Below are 18,617 nucleotides of genomic sequence, written 5' to 3'. Positions count from 1 at the left end.
CCTCCCCAGCTTTCTCATGTCTCATAAGCCAGCAAACATCTCTGCTTAGCAAAAGCAACTCTAGCTGCAGAGCATGATTCTATGGAGTGAAATTGCAGGAGGAAACCTGTAATAAAAATGTCATGTATATTTTAGCTGACTTTGTTTGCTGGACTTCTGTAACAGACTACATTGATGCCATTCTTTGATTCTGAAATTCAGAGTAAAACCACAGTATCAAAGAAAATCAGAACTCAATTACTGCACTTCAGTTACTCACCAGAACGTTACTGGTGCTTTCAATGGTAAATAAAAATGAACTTCTGTTAATTTCCTTTGCAGTTAAGCTAATTAAACATTTTTATTTCTCTAGGAACATCCTGTAAATAAACAAATGTAATTTTTATATCCATGTCTAATCTTGGTTTGGAATTATATCTCTGCCAACTGTTAAACATTTATATTTTTTTTTACCCAAAGATTTTCCTCACACATGGGTAAGCAAGCACAGAAAAGACAAATAAAAGTACTCTAATTTTTTTAGTTGCAGGTATACATCCATACAAGACCTTTCATTATTTATACCACATTAAGCTCTTGATTTTTTTTCTGTGTGTTTTTCTTTGATGGCATCCCACGTCTCTTCTGTGCTCTGTCCACGGGTACAGGACTCCTCACAGCCCTCTGATCCCCATAATGAGTGGCACAGGCTGCGCATCACCTCGTTGATGCTGTGTCACTCAGATCAGCATGTTAGCACAGCAGCATAAGGAAGGCAGTGTACTTTCACAAATGTAATTACTTTTATAAAATACATCAGTATTTATTTTCCAGCCATTTAACAATTTCTTCTTAGATAAAAAAGTATTTTATTATGCTTGCTTTTCTTGTTTATTTGGACCCATGAACTTTATTTTTCTCAATTATTTCTCAATGTTTAGCATTGTCATTTTATGAGAAAGAATAAGTGAATGTGACACATCAGTGAAAAATGCTGCAAAATGCTCCATCCTGGTGGTGTTCAAGGCCAGGTTGGACAGGCCCTTGGGTGACATGGTTTAGTGCGAGGTGTCCCTGCCTATGGCAGGGGGGTTGGAACTTGATGATCTTAAGGTCCTTTCCGACCCTAACTATTCTATGATTCTATGAATTCAGTTCTTGCATCTTGCACTGGTGAGGATCAGCAGTGGTACAGCTGTACCACAGCCACCTGGATGTGCTCAGTATAAAGTCATTGGAGTGTGGAGAATTATTTAACTTTTTTTGCAGCTAATTTGGCAGTGTGACAAAAAGGAGAACAATAACAAAAAAAAAGAACGCATATATAAATGTTACAGTTATATCCAAATTCTACTTAAATTTAAGTTTTTAATGCATTTATTGAAGTCCAGGAGGTGGGAATACCTTTTTTGTTTTCTTCATACTCTTTTCACAAAGTACAGGTGTATTTACAGGAGCAATTTATACAGTTAAATCCTTTTTTTCTTTTCTTGTCTTTTTTCCTTCATTTTTTCCCTTTCTTTTCCTCTTTTCTCATTTTCCACTTTTCCCTTTGATTTCTGTTTTCTCTTTTTTTTCTATCTTTTTATCCTTTTTAATGTTTTCACTCTTTTATTATTCTTTTTCCTCTCTCTTTTCCTCGCTCCTTACCCTCCCCCTTTTTCTTTTCCTTTTTTTCTCTCTTTTCTCCTATCTTTTTTCTCTTTATGTCTTTCTTCTTCTTTGTCTCTTTTTCTCTTCGTTTTCTCTTTTTTTCTGGGGGGCTTTTTGCTTTCCCAGTGCTCTTTCCAGGCTTTAGGAAGTTGTGAGTGAGACAAGTGCCATGACCGAACTGGTAGACTTGCCAGTGAAGGGTAACTCCCTGATAAGAGCTGTCTACCAAAGATGCCTCCACCTCACCAGGCTGCTGTTAGAGGGTGGTGCCTACATCAATGAGAGCAATGACAGAGGAGAAACCCTGCTCATGATTGCTTGTAGGACAAAACATGTGGACAACCAGAGTGTCAGCAAGGCAAGGATGGTTAAATAGCTGCTGGAAAAGAAGGCTGATCCAAACATACAGGATAAGTCTGGGAAGACAGCCTTGATGCACGCTTGTCTGGAAAGAGCAGACCCTGAAGTGGTGTCTCTGCTACTGAAAAGTGAGGCTGACCCCAGCCTGCAAGATCACTCCAACTGCTCTGCGCTTGTATATGCAATAACCTCTGATGACAGAGAGACCCTGAAAGTTCTTCTTAATGCCTGCAGGGCACAAGGAAAAGAAGTCATCATCATCACACTGGACAAGTCCGCATCAGGAAGGCAGAAAACAAAGCAGTACCTAAACATGCCTCCTGCACACCTTGAGGAATGCCATTCCCCAACTGCCTGCATTTGCCCATCAGAAATAGAACTGAAAACATTCCGGTCCTCGCTTGCAAGCTCAGATAAAACTGAAAAGGCATTCTTCAGCTTTAAAGAGCTGGATCATCCACGAAGCATGGATGACCCATCTCAGATAGTTTTGCTGATGAGAAAATCCAGCTTGACAAAAGCCAGGTCCAGGCTCTCACAAATGCAGCGGCCGCAGTCTGAGCCTTGGATAAAGAGTTCTCTGTCACTGTTCCACCAGAATAAAATCACTTCTTTACACAAAGGACTTCAGGATATTACTCCACAAGAACAGCTCTCTTCTAAAACCACTGGCCTAGCCCCATCAAACAGATTCATCACCAGGCACCAAAGTATTGACATAAAAGACACTTCTCATTTGCTGAAAACCTTTGAACAAAGTGGATCAAAGAAATTATTGTATGACAAGATAAACTCTCAGATTCCTTGTGTGGAAGAGAAACATAACCCCAGTGGGATTCCTGTGGGTAAGGATGCCAGTTTGGGACAAATCAGCTTTACTTCAAACCTTAACAGTGTTATCCAGAAAAGAAACTTGGGAGCAAATTACTACAGCTCTGATTCTCAGTTAACTACTAGTATGAGGCCTTCTGCTGCAGAAGACAGTAAGTCAGTGATAGGAAAGAAAAAGATCTTTTCTCCCTCTCACTCTTCATTACAAAATCCTAGAGAAGTACTGCAGAACATGTGTCCTTCTCCTCTGACCAGGAAAAACAAAGCTTCTCTGGAAAGGCAGGAATCAGGAGCCTTACTGTTGGATCACATTGCTCAGACAAGACCAGGTTTTCTTCCACCACTGAATGTGAGTCCTCACCCCCCAGTTCCAGATATTACTTTGATAAACAGGGTTTCTGGGATGATTTCTTGTGGACAAAAGTATTTAGTTCTGGCAGCACCTGTTTTTCCTAGGAAGACCAAGAATATGAAAATACTCCTAAGGAGGCAGTCACTACAGACTGAGCAGATCAAGCAATTAGTGAATTATTAACAGGGGGATTAATGGGTTAAAAATTCTTTACGATATATAGATAGTCACCGCACTATCTGATTGTAATGGTACACATCACAGAAAGTACGTCTGTGATGTAAAGCCTTCTGCCTTGGAGTGAGTTAAATAGCCCAGAGACTACATGAAAAAATACACTTAACTGATCTTACTGCTCTCTGCAAACAGAGGAATATCTATTGCACTGTTTTCATAATGTTTTCAACTTCAGCACTGAAATCTCACCCATGACAGGCTGAACCTGCTATGGGTTGTAGTAGGCACTATCATTCTCATTTTAGATTGGAAGTACTCTCTCTCCTGTTCCCCCAAATTCATACTCTTTCTCCACCCAGAAAGGTGGCATATGTGGGGTTTGGAAACCTGAAGCACTGAACTGTGACGCTGGACACCAGACTGATGCTGTCCAAGTTGTGTAATATCCAGAAATCCCAAACACAACCAGTGTGCACCAAGGGTGGGCAGTGGCCAACAGACATAGGCAGCATCTTCTGTGTTCAGTGGCTTTGCTGCACATCAACAGATGTCAATGAAATTTGACATTAGAAGTGTCAATTTCACTTGTCAATGAAATTCGTGTTGCAGAGCTGTGTCACATGGGGAGCTGGGAATTCCAGCTACACCTCAGTTCAGCACACAATGCCTGGGAGCCAAGTCAAGAACCCAGTCCAGTGAGCCACAAATCCTGAAGCAGCATCTGGTGTGAAATGACTAAACCCTGCCTGCACTGTTAATCAGCCATGTCAGTCAGCTTGGGCTTCTTAAGCTGTTGGGAGTTCTGTGATCTGCTCATTTAAAAAGAGGAAGGCTGGGGGAGGCAGACACCATACAAGAGTCCACCACTCTGTAGTTCCAGACTCCACTCAAAAAAGACATCTCCACATCACGCAGGAGCTCTTTTTCATAGAATCATAGAATAGTTACGGTTGGAAAGGACCTTAAGATCATCAAGTTCCAACCTCCTTGCCGTGGGCAGGGACACCTCAAACTAAACCATGTCACCCAAGGGCCTGTCCAACCTGGTCTAGAACACTGCCAGGGATGGAGCATTCACAGCTTCCTTGGGCAACCCATTCCAGTGCCTCACCACCCCTGCAGTAAAGAATTTCTTCCATATATCCAATCTAAACTTTCCCTGTTTAAGTTTGAACCCGTTACCCCTTATCCTATCACTACAGTCCCTATATTTTCCCCAGTCAGAGGCATGGCTTTCTTTCCAAGAGAAGATACAAGTAGTTGGGCATATCCAGATGTTGTCTTGGTTAGCACGGGCACTTCACACACATCTGGGAGTGAGGAAGAGCTCTGTCCTCCTGCTGAGACAGACCCAAAAGAAAAATCCACCACCTGGGAGATAGAAGTCCTCATTTTGCCTAATTTGAAGCAGAGAGATGGGTTTCTTAGAGATGAAAAACACTCCTTTGCCTAAAAACTGTTGCATATATGTTGTCTTAACATAGAAAAATCTATTTCTCCTCCCCACTCACTGTGATTCCAAACATCTCTGTGCACATATCACATCCTGTCTTTGTGCATATTTGATGGCCACTTGACTTCTGATATTGCATTTAGCATTTTTAAACCCATCTTCTAAAGACTTGAGAAATACTGAATGTGTTCTGTTGTGTCATAGTTTACAGAAAATAACTATTGAAATTGTGTCTGTCTAATGTGAATTTCTGTATACTGAAATACTTTTTTTTTTTCCTGAAAACACACACTGGGTGCCATCTGCCTTCTTGCAGCTTCAGTTAAAATTCACCCAGTCTGGCACTGCCTAACAAATAACTGTAATGTTATTTAACTTTGCTTTAGTGTAAGACAATTTCAAGTGGATGATAAACAGTCTCTATAAAGCCCTTTTTATGTAAAAATGTAAGTGTCCAGAAGTTCATAATATGTGTATTTTGAAGAAGGGAACATTTGACGCCTGGAATGTAAAGTATGATTTACATCTTTACACAACAGAGTTGTGCATCAAGTGTGTTCACTATGTTTAAAAAACAAACTGCTGAGTTTGCACACTGAAGATCCAAAAATAAGCTGCCTTAAAATGCACACTTTAAGGTATTTTAAAATACATTTTAAAATATTTAAAAATATTTCCTAGCCACACATTTTCACCTTCAAGCACTACTGGCACTGCAAGGCTTTTAAGGAGATCAGGATACATCTTAAGAAATCTCAAGTGTTCAAAATGTACATTTTAAGAGCTGTTGAGTGCTGGTGGGAATATGGTGAAGGTGATGGAGCATTTGGTTCCACTCAGGTTCTGCCTCTTACTTCAGGAGATATTGCTGGATCACCATCTGCATAGACCAGGCAGAAACAAGAACTACATAGAAATCTTTTTATGGCAGAGAAATGATGTGGAAGAACATACGTATTATATTAATTGGGCATAAACTGGTCCCTGTAAACACCATGTACAGGCACAATAGACTTTTCAAATGTTTTTATGATACTATAAAAGGAAAGAGAAATTTGTCATCTGTTCATCTCACAATGAAGTTAAATATTTGAAGTTAAAGATGTATCTTTAAAAAAAAATATTTTTTAGAAAAAAAAATCCTCTCACAGATCAAATGTTACCGGTGTCTTTGCTGGAGGTATGAAGCCAAATATCTGCTGTATTATTACATAGGATCTGCTCCCTCAACTGAAAAAGCATTTTTTCTTACAAAATGCTCAGAAAATGGAGGAAAATGCAAATGTCGTGAAGAAGTGAAGCTCTTCTGTGGTGTTGCCAATATTCTATGCTTCATTTTGATGCAGAAATAATGTGAAACTTTAATGTTGCTGTTTACTGTTGCATTTCCTTCAGAGTTTTGCTGTCTTGATGTTGTTACGATGCATAAATAAAAGTTTTTTTCCCTATTCAGGGGGCATGCAAATAGATACATCCGTTTATACGCCACTTAGGAGATGCTGAGTCACTGCCAAAGATACTTTCTCCTGAGTGTTTCTCAGGCTGTCTCTATACAGGAATATTGAAACAGTTGGTAAGATTTGTTCCAACATGGCTAAATTTGTACAAAGTATTGTGTGAGAGAGGCTCTTTCCCTCTCTGAGAGGCTGACTGTGCTTCCACTTCAGTGGAAATACACCCCTGTCATGTCTGAATTTGTAATCCTTGTCATTTTCCGACTGTCTGAGCAAAGAATCACAGAATCAACTGCGTTGGAAAAGACCTTTAAGATCATCAAGTCTAACCGTTCTCCAGCACTGCCAAGGCCACCAGTGAACCATGTCACTGGTCACCATGAACATGTCACCCTTTACACAGTTTGTGAACACTTCTGGGGACAGTGATTCCACCGCTGCCCTGGGCAGCCTGTTCCAATGCCTGACCAGCCTTTCAGGGAAGAAATTGTTCCTAATATCCAGTCTAAACCTCCCCTGGTGCAGCTTGAGGCTGTTTCCTCTTGTCCTGTCATTTGTTCCTTGGGAGAAGCGACCAGCCATCTCCTGGCTCCGTCTTCCTTTCAGGTAGTTGTAGAGAGCTGTAAGGTCCAGTCTGAGCCCTCTCTTCTCCAGACTAAACACCCCAGTTCCCTCAGCTGCTCCTCATGACAGCTGTGCTCTAGTGGGAAATAAGACCTGAATTTCTAATGTTAAATACTTCCCTGAAACTTTCAAGTTTACAAACTTTCAAGTTTACAAACCAGGTGTTCTTTATGCATCTTGGTAAAAAAAAGTCACAAGCTGAAACCTCTTCTCTTAAGAGATGCTCTTAAGAACCTGGGCTAGTTCTCACACCTTACAGTGAAAAATTAGTGTTAGTCATCCACTCTATCTCATAGAAAGATCAATGCCATAAAGCCCTTAAACACTTAAGAACTACATAAAACAGTAGTGACATGTCTGTGAGCAAGCACTCCTGCTAAACCACGTTACAGTTTTCAGTAAAACACACCACTGATGAGACGACTGATTTGGAATCAAAGTTTAAAAGGGTGAAAAAAATGACGATTTTTTTTTACTTTTGGTTTTAATTTTCTCTAAAAAATGCCATATGAAACCATACAATGAAAGTAATTGCTACACAAGGAGTGGTGCCCTCACAAAAGGCAGTGCTCATCTAAAAATCCTTCATATTTTGGTTTAAGAACTGTAAGGACAGCAAGTCACTACACAAGAATGCCTTAAAAAAGCAGTTTCCAAGGTTCAAGTAAGTTTCAATCGAGCCCTCACTGCACTTTTTGTCTGTTTTTTATTTTAAGGAGAAAGGCATTTAGAGTTGCTCTGTTTTGATTTTTGTCTGTGACAATTATGCAGTGCTTCCAAAACAATACTGCCATATTTTGACGCAGCTACATAAGAAGAATAGTAAATAAACCAGTCATTAAATCCCTGGTTTTTTGCTCCATCATGAATCCTTATTAAGACCTTCATCTTTCTGCATCTATTATGCAGTACAAATATTTAATTTTTCAACTAAAAGTAGGTATTTATACACAATTGGATTCTTACATTAGTAAACCATTATTCCACTGGCTGGCTATTTGGTTCATGTCACAAGAGCACGAATTGCTACAGAAAGGCCAACATTAGTCACAAATAACCATAGTAATAAGGACATTCATACTGTATTATTATTATTATTCTAATTAACATTGAAATCCAGAATTAGAGGGAGGAGTGCCTGTAAAATATTTCCCAGCCACACATTTTCACCTGGCATTGTAATACCTTGAAGGAGGCCAGATTTGGCAAGGATGAATCTTAAGAAATCAGTTCCGCTTTGTTTTTTTCAGAGTGAAAGGGATAAAATTCCAATACTAATGACTGATTGTTCTGATAAAATACCCAGCTACTAATCCTTTTTAAAAGAGGTCCTATGCATCTTTGCATCAGTTAACCTTATTGAAAAAAAAAATAAAAATTATATATATTTGCAAAATATATGTTCCCTAATAGGACACCTATTACCTGAGTCACCTCTCTTTGACCAACAGTGTGTGTTGAAAGATGGCACAGACCTCATAGGAATGTCCTTGGTTTTGTCATTTTACACAATTAAAACAAGCTTCTTTTTGCTGGCCCAGAATGGGCAAAAGAACCTGGGGACTTTGATTAGGTTCTGAGGCTCCCTGGCGACAGCAGCTATCATGTTACACAAATTCTTTACTTAAACGCCTTGCAAGCATCTGTTAAAGCTCAACAAAGATGGAAAGTAAGCTTATAGTAACCAAACAGAATTACAGAATTACTTAAAACTTCTGCATCTGAATGAGTTCTCTATGGCAGTATGTACTATGTAAGAGGTGACATTTGTCATTAAATTGTAACAAAAATAACCTCTGGAGGTCTTGTACAGCCTCCAGGTCAAAGTACGGCCTCACCTCAGCCACCCTGCTCATCTGAACTAGGGTTCAGGAAGCCAATGTACCAACAGTCCAACCCCTAAGGCAGCACCAGTGGACTGAGAGTTACCATACATGAAGTCAAACCCACTTATTTTAAACTTAAGCATAAAGATGGGACCTCCTGTGCACTGCAGATCTAATTCAGAGGTTGTGTCCCACCCAAAAAAAAAAGTGAATTTACGTTCAGCCACTCAAAGACCATGCTAAGATCTTAAATTGAACAGTGACAACATTGGTTTAGAGTCGTATAGTCCAGTTTATTCCCAAAATCCACGCGTGGGCGCACACTGATGAACTCTAATTAATTCCTGTATGCTTTCCCTGTAGGCATCAGTGGTTTTGAACACTTTCATAAGCTGCCACCGATGGCGTGAGTTACAGTCTTCTCTTCCAAAAGCCAGCCCATTTTAAAATACAAACCTGATCTCAACAAACATTTTAAAAACACAGTAATGAGAACACCTTTTTAAAACACATTTTAATTCTGCTTAGACATATCCCCACTGAGACTACAAATTTGCATATACAGTACTTTTTTTCCTGCTACAGCAATGAGAGGACTCAAAATTGCTTAGTGAAAGCAGCAGCTACAATGACAGAAAGATCACTGAAAAATTCCAGGGAACCAAGCCATAAGGATATAAAAACCAACATAAAACTCCCCCAAAAATTTAGATGTTCAAAATTCAGAAGATGATAGGGTACGATACTTTGAATTACACTGGAAACACAATCAAAAATAATGCTGCTTTATTTGGGGTTTTAATGAATAAGCTCTGCTGTGGCAATCTGAGACATCACTCCCAGCTGCTTATTGCACCCATTTGCCAGAGTTACTGCTCCTGAGTAAGGGGCACAGACCTCAACACCTCATCTGGAGTAACTGATGTGTGGAGTGACTATATCCTGAGAGTCACCATACAATAATTACAATAATTTGCAGCAGACATATCAGAAGGAATTGTAGCTAGAAGAAAAGTACTAACATGCTACTTCACCACAAACACAGGAGTGAAAACATTAAAAAATTGCAATGGCATTAAAAATGGAGTGTATCATGAGGAGCTACAAAATAACCCCTTTGGGAACAGCATAGTTCTGTAATTAACACAGTCCTGATTCTTGCCCTCCCCCATAAAAAGCAGAAACAGGCTTTAGTAGAGACTGAGCGTCCCAAACACTTTGGCTTACATGAAAGCAGCAGCAAATCACATTGGTCCACAAGTACAAGCTGAGGCCATTCTCCCCTTTATATGCTCGCAGGGAAGAAATGTTAGAATATTCAGGTAACATGAGTAGCCTTTACTACACGCCACTGGATAAATGAGAAGGGACATGCAGACGATGAGTAAGGAACTATTAAGAGGCACTAAACTTCTACTGGAGAAGCCTTTCAGTTGTGTGTTATGCAAAAACTCCTCCAATATCCACAACAGTTCTTTTAGTAAGGAAAACATATTTCTTTGACCAAGAAATCTTCATGTTTAAAGAGACTAAGTATTGTAAGGTCATTCATTGCCTGTTTCCCTATTTACTATGCTACTATGGCTTTTCTGAATTCAGAATTTTGTGGCTCTAAAATGTCATAATAAACCCTACTTTTATCAAAGTTTTCTCGGATGTAAAGCAAATCTTCTACAGAGTACACATCTTCCTTTCCTGTCCAAACGGTGAGACTGTACCTATATTAAAAAAGAAAACAACAAAGGGAAAAAAACAGAAAGAGAAAAAAGAATACATTCTCTTAACATAGAAGCATGTAAGTCAGAATCATTGCACAAAACAATTTAAGAACTGAAGGAATTAAAGAACTGAAAGATAAACTAAAAGAAAAAAAATATTTTCAATGTAATTGAGATATGTATCACAGAATCACAGAGTGCTTTGGGTTGGAAGGGACCTTAAAGCTCATCCAGTTCCAACCCTCTTCCATGGGCAGGAACACCTTCCACCAGACCAGGTTGCTCCAAGCCCCGTTCAGCCTGGCCCTGAACACTGCGAGGGATCGGGCAGCCACAGCTTCTCTGGGCAATGTATGTACACATAACTGAGCTGTATTTATATAAACGAATCTATGCCTGTATAATAAAGACATCTGAAAACAAAGGCCTTCAAACTTACCTATCTGACTGCTGGATTAACCAGCACAGCTCAGACACCGACTGTCGTACCAGTGCTGCTCTTACAGCAAAAGTTACAGGCTGGGGAAGTGTGTTGCATATCTGAGCCATTTCCTTCACCATCACCCAGTCATAGCCTGCAGTAAACACCATCTGATTAAACAGAATTCTTCACAAATACAGTCTGTATCAAAATAAGGACACAAAATGGTTTGGTTGGAAGACAAAATAAAAGCAAATAAGGGTTTTGTGAAAAATCACATAATTCTAAAATGAAATGGCTCAATGATTATGAGTAAGAACTGTCATTGTATCAGTGAAGAACATCAGTACTGAAGTGGAAAACTAAACTTATTTTGAAAATCTTCATTTCCAGAATACAGAATGTATACAATGTGGGATCTTTTATAAGATACAATCTTATAATCTTTTAAAAGATAGCATATAGCTTATTTTGAATCAATAATGAAATTAATTTGGAGAAAACAGACTATGCAATGTCAGCATTAAATTTTCTATCTTTACCTTTATTGTGCTTGACAGGGTGCCAGCCAGTTGACCACCCTAGTGATAAGGTCACATTTGGGAAAAACGAGGTGACAGTGCCAAGGAATCCTTTTGCATTCACTACAGAGCTACTGCCATTAGGTCCTGGTAGGATGTCTGCATTGATCCAAATAGGTCGCCTCAAGCGGTGCTTCACATGTTCAAGAAGTTCCAAGGAAGGCCGTACGGCTGCTAGGCTGTACCAGTAACACATGGGTGAGATGAGACACTTCACTTGGACTAAGGATGGGAAATGTACAGTGTATACATCAGATGGACATGTCAGTGAAGCTGTACCTGTCAGTCTGAGGACCCTTTCTACCATCAGGTGACTATTACTGCTGGTAAAAAGTACTGGAAGTTTCTCATCTCCCTGCCTCCCGGTATGAACTTTTACCTCATGGCTCTTCTAACTTGTAACTTGTTAAGACTTGGATGATATTGAAGGCTTGCAAAGGACTTAATCCAGGAAGCCACTGAATTTGTTTAGATGAGACCACTGGGCTGAAGATAGTATTCATAGTATTACATGAAGTTAACCACAAACTAATATTTGTGGCTTTCTAATCTGGAGAATTAGAAATGAATGAATTTAAATATATTTATTCTATTTATTATATATATCAATGATGTTTATATGCTGTTCAAAGGGTAAAAGTAATCGCTCCCAACCCTAACAGCACTTAAAGCATTAAAGCTTTTATCGCTATTTTAAATCCAGTCAACAGACTGAAAGTTACCTTCACATCTGCACAAGATGATGCACCTATACTAGGAGAATAAAAGGTCAAAACCTCAACGTTTTCTGATAATTTTAGCAGAGTGAAAGGGCACCCATCTGAACATTTTGTCCCTGGTAGGGCTGTTCCCACAGCTCAAAAGCCTGGCATAATAGCTGCAGCATGAACAAGTCCGCCCATTAGCTGTTCATCCAACAGGTAGTTACTAAGTATGAGATGTAGTCACTTGAGCAACCAATGCAGCACCACTTGTAAGCATTTAATAAGGTAACTTAAGTCACCTATTCTCACCCGTCTCTCAAATCAAAAGAAAAAGCATAACTACAGGGCAAACAATAACCTTTTTCTATCCTACTAAAACTTTTGAAACCAGCAGTATTGGGGAAGGAAAGGAAAAGTGGGTAAACAGGTAAAGGGTACGAATGCAAATAAAATACGTATTTTTCTCTCACAGCAAATTAATTTATAACATTCAGGAATTTAAAACCATTATGGCCAGAGTTGTGATTTCCTTACTAACAGCAAGGACTTGTGTTTTCTCCCAAGAGCTGTGCAAACTCTGAATGAGCCATCTTCCAGCTTTTTCCTCAAAACCTTGCAGACCTGTCAGCCAGCTGAGCCAACAGAAAGCTCTTCATGTTGCTCTGTAGAGTTAGTTAGTTCCACACCCTAAACTGGTCCCCCTGGGTGTCACAGGAGCACCAGGGAAAGGAAGGGGATGAGAAGGCACTGTGAAGAATGCCTGTTTGGACAACACAGATGATGGTTAACTGCTTCTCTATATTCCCAGTTTCAAAGCAATGCCATCCAAAACAACATCACTCATTTGGCTACAACTGCAATATGTACTTATATTTTTTCTATGCTTTTATATAATAGACTTCTATAATGCAACAGAATTTCAAAAGCTCTTTTAAAATCACTGCACTTGGCTGGAAATTCCTTGTGAAAAGAGGTAGACAATTTAAAAATCAATTTAAACAATAAGTAAAATGAAAAAACCCCAAAACAACAAAAACCCAACAAAAACCAACCAAACCCTAACAAATACTCCCAAATAAATGCCTGCTTCTCTTGTCCTTTCCCTTCTCTGTCCCGGCAGATATTTACAGATTCTGTAACAATAAAAGAATTTAATCTGCCCACATCTTTTGGATTTTCATGAACTTTTACGTGAAAACTGTGATTGCATTTCACAGAACAACAGGTAAAAATCACATTTTACAACTGTCTAGCATTTTGGGTTGCATTTCTATAGCATACTTAGGCACTGATGAAGCTCTTTTTAATGTGGAGGTAGGTTCTCCATCTGCTGCAAAAATATACGTTCTACATGCAAATTCAGACAAAGCTGAAGTCAGGGCTTTCAGAGGCGTATGTTTGAAAATCTCAGCTCACTCTGAACCTCATTTCAAGCTTTTCAAGGAAGTATATGGGGGGTTTATGTGTATTTTCCGTTACATGCAATGAAACAGCTAATGGTTATAATTCTTCAATGAACCCCTGAAAATTTTAATTCATAAGTTAGGCCAAAGAAACTGAATTTACTTCAATATGCAGGCACCCTACCACACAAAAAGAAAGAACAATTTCCTGTACTAGAAACCATGCCAAAGAAATCCAGTACCATATTTTTATGTGTTACAAGATCAGTTATTAAAAGGAGCATACCTAATTCTGGAACTGAAATTATTAGTATTGGAGTTAATCAGAAAACAGAATTCCTCTCTTTTGGGGAGGGAAAAATAAACAGCTCTGGGAAAATACAGATATTCATGTTAGTACAGGATGTTTCTAAATTATGATGAACTTGAGCACACCTGGAACAGATACGGCTTTTCAGCAAGCTTTTCAGAAGCCCCTGGAAAAGCCTTGACACTTTCATTCCCCTTCCATAGCACAGAATGACACCAAGAAAGCAGAAGAGACTTATGTGCTGCCAAGCAGAGATGCCATTTCAGCCCCATCTGCAGCCTGGGAGATGCTGCTGGACTTCGGTCAGAAGGCTGTCTTTCCCAATTTCTTTCCACAAGCAGAAAACTTTCCACAAGCTTTCCAGATAGGTACCATGATGGGAAAACTCTGCTCATTAGCAACTAAGTAACTAACTCACAGAATATGAAATCATTATTTATAGTTCAAAACACTTCTAAAGCTTTTATTTTTCTGATGCATTCAGTAATTCTAACTCTCTTTGCTCATTTTCTGTTCAGGAAAAAAATGCATTACACTAAATTGTACCGAAGAAAAACTTTGGTCTAACATCACCAAAAAAGATAGTTAGCTCTGCTTGTAAAATTTTTATTAGCAAAACCATAAACAATATAAAAATCATTTTCTCCTGAAATACCTCTTAAAATCCAGCTTGATGCCTTTATCCGTGTTGACAATCTCGTTCAGCCATTCCTGCAATGTGTTGTCACTGTCTGTTTCAGGTGGATGTGCCATGATAGGGTCTCCATTTCCTCTCTGGCCACCACGAAGAACAACATCTGCTTCTATCATGTGAACATCACCTGTTGATATAAAAAATGAATGATCTAACAGAGGCAGAAACAGTAATTCCAACTTCTGCTTCAGAGTAACAACTAATTACAGGGCAAGTCTTTCTACACTGGGCTGTGTACATAACTCCACAAAGGTCATCCAGTATAAGTTTCTGTCTGTGAAGCTACAAAGACATTTTTCTAGGTACTTTGGGCTTCTCTAGGTACTTTAGTCACTTAACTCTTCAGAATTCTAAAAGTGTGTGAAAAATTATTTTTGTAGATACATTTGGCCAAGTAATCACTTCCCCCCCCCCCTTCCAGAGGAACACCAAAATGAGTATCCAAAATGTGAATCCACTCTTGCTAAATTTCAAATCTTTTCCTCTTAAAACAGGGCTCCAGAGAAAAGGTGACCAGAAGTTTTTAACACTTCCTTCACTTCATTCTCAAAATTGACCATCTCAGCCAAAACTTCTTAAAAAGGGTCAGCCAGGAAACAGCACCTACCAGGAAAATGGTAACTGAAACACAATTGAGTGGAAATCTTAGGAATGATGCAAGCTCTTGAAAATGGCTTTACATAATGATAAGTTTCTAAGAGTCTGGGAAGTGCCACTGGCTTTGTAGAGAATTCAATATATGCAGTTACTTAGACTGAAATAATAATAAAAAAGATAATTAAACAGTCAACAGAAAGCAAATCATGTATAAAACTACATAAATAACTTATATATTTCCCCAATATTCACAGAGATTAAAATTCACTCAATTAAACTGCTTACATGAAACCTGAAATACATTATAATAATCACAAACAAAATGAGAGGTGGGAGCAGTAATAAAAGTGTCCTGTTTGAACAACAGTGTATTACAACATTACACAATTTCAAACCATCCAAAAATGCCCTAGAAGAAGATCCAGCTACACAGGCTCAAAACTACCTGGGAATCACAGACTGGTTTGGAGCACTCAGCTCTGCACAGATATAAATTAAACAGTATCCTGATCCTGTGTATGAGATCGGCTTGTTGCACACTGGGTGAACTAGCCTGCACCTAGAACAGGGCGTGTGGACTTTCAATCTCCTCATTTACATCTTCTGTTTGCCAGAACAGATCCACAGTGTCACTGCAATGGAGAAGGTGACCTGCCATTAAGATCAAACTGGAAAGAATAGGGACAACATGACCACTGCTGCCAAGGCTGCAGTGCTGAGGTGCTCTGGTCTAACCTCAGTATTAGAAAAACCAGCCCCACCTGCAGAAGAAGATTTTGTATTCCCTTATGCAAAAATATACTCTGAACACTTGACAGATTGAGATGAGATCTTTAGCAGAAGTTCTTTCCTATGAGGGTGGTGAGGCCCTGGCACAGGTTGCCCACAGAAGCTGTGGCTGCCCCATCCCTGGCAGTGCTCAAGGCCAGGTTGGACGGGGCTTGGAGCAACCTGGTCTAATGGAATGTGTCCCTGCTTGTGGCAGGGGGTTGGAACTGGATGAGCTTTAAGTTCCCTTCCAGCTAAAACCAGTTTGGGATTCTATGAACACCATGGGTAAGTTTAGCACAAGTGCCTGAAACCGGAAGTCTCTGCAGCCATGGCTCTGCTCGGCTGGCTTTGTTCACTGAAGGCCTGACCTGAGAGAGGTGCTGCAAACCGCTAGTCTTTTCACAACGGAGTCTGTCTGACGGAGGGATCACCTCCAGCCCCTGTCTCGCAGCCCAAAGGGGCAGACAACGACGCTGTGATGGGTCTCTCAGGGCACCGCAGAGCAGGGCGAGGCGAGCCGAGGCGGGGCGGGGCAGGGCAGGAAAGCCCGTTGCACTTACTTCTCGCGGCCTCCCTGGCTCGGGCCTTGCTGTTGGCGGCGTGGAACCACCGGATGGCGGCAGCGTCTCTGGCTTCGATGCGCTGCGACCTCAGAAAGTGATCCACCGCCTGTTCGCTCCAGGCACCTGCGGCACCGCCGAAGGCCGGAGAATTACCTCAACACCGCCAGGGGAGCGAGGCACCGGCCCCTCAGTACCGCAAATCGGGCAGCCCGGCCGCAGCACCCGCGGCGGCACCCCGAGCAACGCGGCTCTTACCCTGCCCCTCGTCCGCCATGGCCCCGCCAGGCCCACCCTGCTCGGTGGCGGAGGCGTTGGCTACGGAGCGGGAGAACGCTTCCTCAGGAAAAAGAGAAACGACGGAGCACAGGCGGGGCAGCGCCGTCTGGTGGAGAAAGGGGAAGGCACCACAGAGGAGGGACGTGGAACCGTTGGAGCGAGTCCAGAAGAGGCCACCGAGATGCTTTGAGGGCTGGAGCAGCTCTGCTCTGGAGACAGGCTGAGAGAGCTGGGCTTGTTCAGCCTGGAGAAGAGAAGGCTCCTTAAGGGGAGACCTTAGAGCAGCTGCCAGTGCCTGAAGGGGCTACAAGAAGCCTGGAAAGGGGCTTTAGACAAGGGCCTGGGGAATGGCTTTAACCTGACAGAGGGGAGACTGAGATGAGCTCTTAGGCAGAAGTTCTTCCCTGTGAGGATGGTGAGGCCCTGGCACAGGGTGCCCAGAGAAGCTGTGGCTGCCCCATGCTTGGAAGGGACTTTAAAACTTCTCACACCCCCTGCCATGGGCATGGACAACTTAACTGGTTCGGACACAGTGCTGCTGCCGTGCCTTTGCCCGTGCCAGGAGACCTGCACTACTACTGCTGCCTGGGGAATGCCGTTTTCCAGAGGGTGCGAAGTATTGAACTAAAAAAATGCTTTTACTTCAGCCAAGGAACGCTGGAGCCCTGCTGCTGCTGCTGACAGCACAGTGTCTTGCAGGGTGGAGGAGAGTTTGGTGAGCTGGTGGCCTTCCTCTTTCGGGGTCACCAGCCAGGAGCTATGGGGTGGTGGGTGCTGGCCAGCTACCGCCACCTGGGCCAGCTCCTCCTGGGTCTGCTCCTGGCTTTCAGGAACAGGAGCAAAGGAGCGGCGGCCAGGACCCCTGCGTAAAGCAGCCTCTGACATGCAGGGTTCTTCCTCCTGGTCAGAGTCTGCAGGGCTGCTGGGGGAGGCCAAATTGGGGTCAAAAATCACCAGCCTGGAACTGGTGGAGCTGGAACTGTTGCCGGGGTCACTCTGGAGCTGGAGCTGGCAGCAAAGCTGTTGTCGGTCTGTGTTACTGCGTTAGAGTGCATTAGCCTCCGGGCCTCCTCAATGCATCGGCACTCAATGATTCCAAGGACACCATTGACCAGCAGTGCTGTGTGTTCCCCAAGGACAGGCTGCAGCATCTGCACTAGTCTCCCACTCTGGACCATAGACACTCAGGGCATGCAGGATGGTGCTCTCAGCAGTCTTTACTAGCCACCACTGTGCCCCATGTATTTCCTGGAGCTGCTGGCACAGCCAGGGCAGCACAGGATCGAGGAGATGTTCCTCTCTTTGGAATAGTTCTGCCCACACTGCAGGCAGGAGGCCACCTACAGCCTGTTGCCTTGCAGCCTCCTGCTCAGCTGGGGACAGTGTACCTTGAAGAAAAGACAGCAGAGATGCCAGAGGCTAATGGGGGCTGTTTTTGGCCTGGTGGCCAGGATCTCTTCCTTCCTGGTTGCTGGCATGTGGCAGCTCTCTGGCAGATACTGGTATAGAAACATAGAATAGTTAGGGTTGGAAAGGACCTTAAGATCATCTAGTTCCAACACCCCTGCCATGGACAGGGACACCTCACACTAAACCAGGTCACCCAAGGGCCTGTCCCACCTGGCCTTGAACACCGCCACGGATGGAGCATTCACAGCTTCCTTGGGCAACCCATTCCAGTGCCTCACCACCCTCACAGTAAAGAGCTTCCCCCTTATATCTAACCTGAACTTTCCCTATTTAAGTTTTAACCTGTTACCCGTTGTCCTATCACTACAGTCCCTAATGAAGAGTCCCTCCACAGCATCCTTATAAGCCACCTTCAGATACTGGAAGGCTACTATGAGGTCTCCACGCAGCCTTCTCTTCT

General features: G+C 41.8%; 2 protein-coding genes across 2 annotated transcripts; one reads left to right on the top strand and one right to left on the bottom strand.

Moving 5' to 3' along the window:
• Positions 1–1,061: 1,061 nt before the first annotated feature.
• ANKRD34B (ankyrin repeat domain 34B) lies at positions 1,062–3,358 on the top strand (the record flags this gene model as incomplete). Its single annotated transcript, XM_080638344.1, is given in 2 exon segments — positions 1,062–2,005; positions 2,009–3,358. Coding segments are annotated over 2 exon segments (1,554 nt in total). The 5' UTR covers positions 1,062–1,801.
• Positions 3,359–9,651: 6,293 nt separating this feature from the next.
• FAM151B (family with sequence similarity 151 member B) lies at positions 9,652–16,683 on the bottom strand. The gene is made up of 5 exons (XM_080638179.1): positions 16,469–16,683; positions 14,502–14,667; positions 11,391–11,608; positions 10,867–11,002; positions 9,652–10,427 (listed from the first exon to the last, which is right to left on the bottom strand). The coding sequence occupies exons 2-5, from the start codon at positions 14,654–14,656 to the stop codon at positions 10,280–10,282; spliced, it is 657 nt and encodes a 218-aa protein (XP_080494305.1). The 5' UTR covers positions 14,657–14,667; positions 16,469–16,683; the 3' UTR covers positions 9,652–10,279.
• Positions 16,684–18,617: the final 1,934 nt, after the last annotated feature.

Source organism: Psittacula echo (assembly GCF_963264785.1).
Source record: "Psittacula echo genome assembly, chromosome: Z".
Classification (NCBI taxonomy): domain Eukaryota; kingdom Metazoa; phylum Chordata; class Aves; order Psittaciformes; family Psittacidae; genus Psittacula; species Psittacula echo.
The sequence above is the reverse complement of the archived record's forward strand: the minus strand, read 5'-3'. Positions and strand labels throughout refer to the sequence as shown.

Coding starts and splice junctions, on each gene's coding strand:
- FAM151B (XM_080638179.1), bottom strand. CDS start 14,656: ATGATAGAAGCAGATGTTGTTCTTCGTGGTGGCCAGAGAGGAAATGGA. Junction 11,609..14,501: donor ATCAAGCTGGATTTTAAGAG/GTATTTCAGGAG, acceptor TTACTGGTACAG/CCTAGCAGCCGTACGGCCTT. Junction 11,003..11,390: donor CCCTGTCAAGCACAATAAAG/GTAAAGATAGAA, acceptor TGTTTACTGCAG/GCTATGACTGGGTGATGGTG.